Source organism: Peromyscus eremicus, chromosome 1, assembly GCF_949786415.1.
Source record: "Peromyscus eremicus chromosome 1, PerEre_H2_v1, whole genome shotgun sequence".
Lineage (NCBI taxonomy): Eukaryota > Metazoa > Chordata > Mammalia > Rodentia > Cricetidae > Peromyscus > Peromyscus eremicus.
The window spans coordinates 74,053,692-74,059,691 of NC_081416.1; the positions used below are offsets into that span (position 1 = coordinate 74,053,692).

General features: G+C 47.6%; 1 protein-coding gene across 2 annotated transcripts in view; it reads right to left on the reverse strand.

Moving 5' to 3' along the window:
• Inpp5f (inositol polyphosphate-5-phosphatase F) overlaps window positions 1-4,929 on the reverse strand; it is a 93,261-nt gene extending 88,332 nt beyond the window's left edge. Inside the window, exon 1 of one of the 2 annotated variants that reach the window (XM_059265958.1) lies at window positions 4,631-4,918. In XM_059265958.1, coding sequence (XP_059121941.1) covers window positions 4,631-4,727 — 97 coding nt within the window. In that variant the 5' untranslated portion in view covers window positions 4,728-4,918. Of the gene's footprint in view, window positions 1-4,630 lie in introns of both variants that reach the window. The other variant, XM_059265964.1, reaches the window with a different exon arrangement.
• Between the last annotated feature and the right edge of the window lie 1,071 nt (window positions 4,930-6,000).

A 6,000-nucleotide genomic window follows, 5' to 3' on the forward strand; every position in this document is an offset into this window, starting at 1 on the left:
TGGTTACAAACAATAATGAAAACAGTTAGGAAGCCAGGCATGGTGGTTCATGCCTGTGATCTCAGAACTCATGAAGCTGAGGCAGGAGGGTTAGGGGTTCAGGGCCAGAGTGCGCTAAATGAGATCCTGCCTCAAAGATAATAAATAATAATAATAATAATAATAATAATAATAATAATAATAATAAGTAAAACAACAGGACACAAAATACTAAATAAACTGAATACAGTTTCACACAATAGTCCTCCAGAGGTGAGTATTCTATGTGGATCTCAATTCTATAATAACTTCTCATTTTAAAAAGTTAACTTCATTTGACAGGGAAAAATAATCTCAGGCTGGCAAAATGATCCAGGTGCTTGCCCTAAGCCTGACAACTAAGTTTGATTCCGAGGATCCAGATAGGAGAGAAAAGAATGGACCCATAAGTTGTCCTCTGACCTCCACAAATACAAAGCAAGATGTAAAAGCCCCTTCCTCTAGAAAGAAAAATAACCAGACTGTCAAAACTGTAAGAAGGGCAGGAAAACTGGGTGTGAGCTCTGATAGCTAGTATCCCCTCAAAAAAAGAAAAATAAACATTCACTACTGTTTATCATTTAAAGTACCATTTTGCTATATACGGACTATATGCCTATAAATGCTGTGTGTATATCGGTGCTTTGGGATCTTTCAAAGTCACTCAGTCTCAGAATAGAATGAGGTCACACATAGAAATAAACTACATAACACTGCCCCACCACACAAAGCCGAAGGAGTAGAAGCAATTTTAAACAGAAAAAAAACTGCCTAACTTTTCCCAAAAGTGGACTGTATATTACTTTTTAATTTCTTAAACTACAATCCTTTAATACACACACACACACACACACACACACACACACACACACATTTACTTTTTAACATACACAGTATTGGATTTTCTGTGGGTTTTTTTTTTACAGCATTTTCAAGCAAAATATGTTTCTATTGATTCTCCTCTCCCTCATCTCCTCCATGCCCCTGGTCTTCCCTTGTACCCTCTAACCCACCCCCATAACCTCTTTGCTATTTTCTGTCTCAGGTGTCCCATTACCCTCCCCCTTCTTCACCCCCTCTTTTCCCTTCTCCTGGTTTCCTTTCGATTAAACTATAATTCTTAGTGTCAGACATTAAACTCTACTCTCTGGAGATTACTGAATATTTACACAGCACTTTCCTGAGATGTTAAAACAATCTAAATGCTTTTTTTCTGGTGGCCTATTAACTTGCAATAGTGATGAGCATCTTAAAAAAAAAAAAAAAAAAAACATAAAACGGAGACTAGAGTGTTGGCTCAGTGGTTAGGAGCACTGGCTGTTCTTCCAGAGGACCCGGGTTCAATCAGCACCCACATGGCAGCTCACAGCTGTCTATAACTCCAGTTCCAGGGGATCTGACACCCTCACACAGACATCAGTGTGAGTACACATGAAATAAATAAAACCAATGACTTACAAAAATATAGCCTACTCACTACTGTTAGGAAAATAAAAACAGACAAATACTTATACTCAAATTTTTAGCTGGAAAAAATTCAAACTGTCAAAAAAATAAGGAATCGTATCACACACAAAAAAGTCACAAGTGTAAGTTCTCTCTCTTCAGTGAACTGGACAAAGATTTTCCACCCAATCACATAAATCTTTTTTTGTTTGTTTGTTTTGGTTTTGTTTGTTTTTTGAGACAGGGTCTATCACATAGCTCTGTCTGTCTTGCCACTCAATATGTAGACCAGGCTAGCCTGGAACCTACAGAGATCCACCTGCCTCTGCCTCCTGAATGCTGAGATTAGAGGTGGTCACCACCACCCTCAGCCTATAAATCCTTTAAAAAGAGAGTCACTCAACTAGGTATCATAAGCCACACCTGTAATCTCAAAACCCAGGAGGAGGCAGAGGCAAAACAGTTTGAGATCAGCTACACAGTGAGTTTCAGGCTAGCCTGAGCTACATAGCAAGATGGGGGGTTCAAAATGGGGCCTAGCATGAACATAAGAAATCATCTTATTTTTATGGCAATGATTTAAATGTGAGGAAACTTGAAGTTATATTTAATTCAGGTTAACTCAATCATAAAGTATGTCCTCGATTACAAACACTCTTAAGCCCAGAGACACCAAGATTATTAGTAAAGCAAAGCCTTGTGTTGAGGAAATAGTGTCCACTGGAGAAGACACAGGTATATGCAGAAAGGGAGGATTATAACAGCCGTATCTACAAAGTATGGAAAACATCAAGCAACAAAACCAATGTGACCAGTAACTCTGCCCCATGGATTCGGGCCAGGCTAGGAAGGGATGGGCGGCCTTGAGTGTAAGTCTCACACAATGTGCCAGGCAGGGAGGGACCGGCAGTAACAGGGATTTCGAGCTATGGAAACGGTCATTCTAACCTTAAATATCATTATCACTTATTTTTCTGATGACTCCAAGAAAAAGAAAACTTTTGTTTCTGGTTGTTCAGTGGCCACATGTTTAAAAAAAAAAAGGGGGGGGGCATGCTGGAGAGATGGCTCAGCAGTTAAGAGCACAGGCTGCTCTTCCAGAGGACCTGGGTTCAATACTCAGCACACACATGGCAGCTCACAACCGCCTGTAACTCCAGTTCCAGGGGATCTGACACCCTCACAACCAATGAACATAAAATAAAGTTAAGTTCATTATTTTTTTAAAAAGTCGAAATTCCCAGCACTGTTTGGTCCTATAATACCACCTGTGGTAAAAACAAACAAACTTGGTCGGCAGTCTATTCAGGTGTTGAATAACCAAGGTGGAAAATTAAAGATTTTTAACTCCTGTCACGAAGGAGCGAAACTGGCCATAAAAACAGAGAAAAGAATGTTCAATAGAATAAACAGAATTTGAACTCACTCTGTATAGGTAAAAAGACCTGAAGGGCATTCAAGCCAATTAAATATTATTACTAAAATAGCTGTAAAATCTTGAATATTGGACAGATTAAACTATTCAGTAACTACAAGGATGCTCATGTGCTCACCTTGAACATGAGCTCACAACAGCCTATTAATTCTGAAATGCAATGGCCTCTGCCTTCCTCTAGATTTGTGGTCTATGTTTGTGGGTATTGGGTTACGTATCTAATAAATAAGATAAACTTAATTGCAATGGCGATAACAAACTTTTTATTATGGGGAAAGTTTTAAGTTTGCTTCTGATATGGACTTTGGACAAAGAGTAACCCAAACCACATGACTTATTCCAAAAAAGGCCTGGGGTTAAGCTTTCTGGTTGAGGAAACTCGTGCAGGAAATTTTGTCCTCTCCGATGACCTGATAAGGACTTCAAGTTCCATCCATTTATGCATTCCAGCTCCTAGAAATTGGCTCTTGGGAATTTTACAGTCTAATTCTCCCTGCTCTAAACGTCACACGGGTGGCAGGCTAGGAGAGTAGTCAAATTAGGACACCGAAGAAAACAAGAGACTAGCCGAAACTAGCCTACCTACATCATCTATCCCAAGGTCACCAAACTATCCCAAAGTCACCAAAAGTCTTATTGTGGACACGGTAGTGTCTCCGTTCTGAAAAGAGGAAATAAAATACAGTGGCAAGAAAAATACATCCAGAACCATATTTCTGGAGGCGAAAAAAAGTTCTTCACCACTCGAGCAGGGCAACTTAGCCGGCCTTCGGGAGGGCACAGTAGATTCGGCCGGAAAGTGTTCCTCGGGAGGTCACAGAACTGCCTTTTGTAGGGGTGTTCCAACTCCACTGTCTGAGACCTCACACCTCTCTGCTCACCCTACTCCCACGGCTGCCATGGTGACTGGGACTCACACACTAAAGGACCTGTCCTAGGAAGCCATCCCGTAAGTGGTAACAAGAGGACCGGAAAAGCCCCTTGGGAGCTGTTACACTAGACGCACTCCAGGAACACGGGTAAACTTCCAATGCGGTGGCTCTTTTGGGAGTCCCAGTCCCACTTTCCTAAAGTAAAAAAAAAAAAAAAAAAAAAAACCAACTCTAGAGTGGTTAAGAAAAAGTAATGGCCAACTAAGGAGAAGTTACCCAAACTCCCCAGAGAGATAAGTAGACGACTGTCTGAGGACAGGTGCTGCTGCTTAACCCAACTGCAAACAAACTTTCCTAAAGCAAGTGAGTGACGGCTGGAGACTTTGACCTCTCCCAACCGATTAAGTGACATCCAACACAGTTTCTTCTCAAAAGTGGCAAGTCACACACGGAGTTCTCGGGCAAGTGCTGTGAGGTAACCCTCACGAAGTCACTTTTTAGTAAGGGACCGGGAACAACACAAGGATGTCAACAGGACGTCCCGTCAAGGGTTCAACTGAACTACTTGGAATTCGAACCCAGAACTTCCCACGCTGGACAGTACGAAACCGCTGCAGGGGGTGGCCTGCGGGGGCTTCAGGAGGGACCCGGTCCCCACTCCCCAGGCCCCAGATACACTCAAGGGGGTGACCGGCCCTTCCCGCCGCACAGGAGCCGGCGGCCGCGCCCCTCAGGACCAGCGCTGACATCTCCAGGCGGCCGACCCAGCCTCCGGATCGCTGCTCCGGGGGGGCCGGGCCGCGCCCCCCGCGCTCCAGCTGGCCCGCGCGCCCCACCCAGCCCGCGCGGCGCGCCTCACCCGGTCGGAGCTGCAGGCCGCCGTCGCGCCGGCTGCACCACAGTGCGCGCTCGCCCTGCTGCAGGATGTAGTGGTCCTTGGCTTGGAAGAGCTCCATGCCGGCCCCACGCGCTCCGGGAGGCGGCGGTCCCCCCCCTCCCCCCGTCCCCGGCCAGGGTACCCCAGCAGCAGCCCGCGGGGGAGCGATGCAGGAGTCCTCCCCCACCGCGACCACCAGAGTCCGCGCCTTGGGGAGAGGCCGAGGACCCACGGCCCGGAGGAACTGGGAGGGGAAGCACCCCGGGGGCCTGACCCGCCGGTAGAGATCACGCTTGGGAGGCCGCGGCCCTAGAGGCCTCTCCCCCTCCCCCCGCAGCTCCCCTACTCAGGCCCCGCCCCCTACCCCGAGGCTCCACCTCCTATAGTTCATCCTGGCTTCCCTAGACTCCACCTCCTCCCAGGTTCCTCCCCCTGGCCCGTGCAACTCCACCTCCAATAGTCCCTCCCCTCTCCCCTAGGCACCACCCTTGCCCAGGCTCCGCCCCCGGCCCGCCGACTCCACCTCCTGTAGTCTGTCCGGGCTTCTCCCTAGGCTCCGCCCCTTAGGTTCCTTCCCCGACCCGCCGACTCCCCCCGACCCGCCGACTCCGCCTCCCTCTGTAGTTCTCCGAAAGGCGCCTAGGCCCCGCCCTGGTCCCCGCCCACGGGTATCTGGTTCCGCCCCCTCGCCATCTGCATCTCTAGCCTTTTTTCTTTCAAGCTCGGCTCCTGCAGCTCCTCCCTCTCAATCTCCCGCCTCTGCTTCTCCGCCTCTCCCCACTGGCCCCTCCTGTGTCCTGCGGGGCATCCTACCCACTGTGACCTGGGGCGGACGCTGAGCTAGACTAAGTCTGGTTAGACTGGCTAGTCACCCTCTGTGCAGCCCTTGGGCTAGAGGCCCATTTCTCGAATTTTCCCTGACATGCAAACCCGGTCCTTCCTTCCATTAGCTCCTAGAAAAGCCTAGACAAGTCCCACCTGACATTCCCTTCTCCCCTGGGAACATTTCCTTCCAGTCTGAGCATAGACAAAATCGAGCTCAGAAGTGCAACCCAACAGGCTGGGTCGACTCCATCCCAAGTGGGCCGTCCGCTGAGCAGAGGCCGCTTCTGTTTGGGCGATTCCTATTAGGACTTGGACACCAACAATCATTTAGTAAATACACATCAGTGGTGGTGCATGTATCAACAGAAAATACACCAGAGTTAGCAGGTGAGGAGAAATACAGGACAGCCTGAGAAGCCTGACTACAGGAAGTCCGTGCATGAAATGAAAGAAAAGGGACACCACTCAGAGATAGTAAAATGGCCAGGTGGCCATCTCAATCAGAAAGGATCTGGGGATAAAGCTTG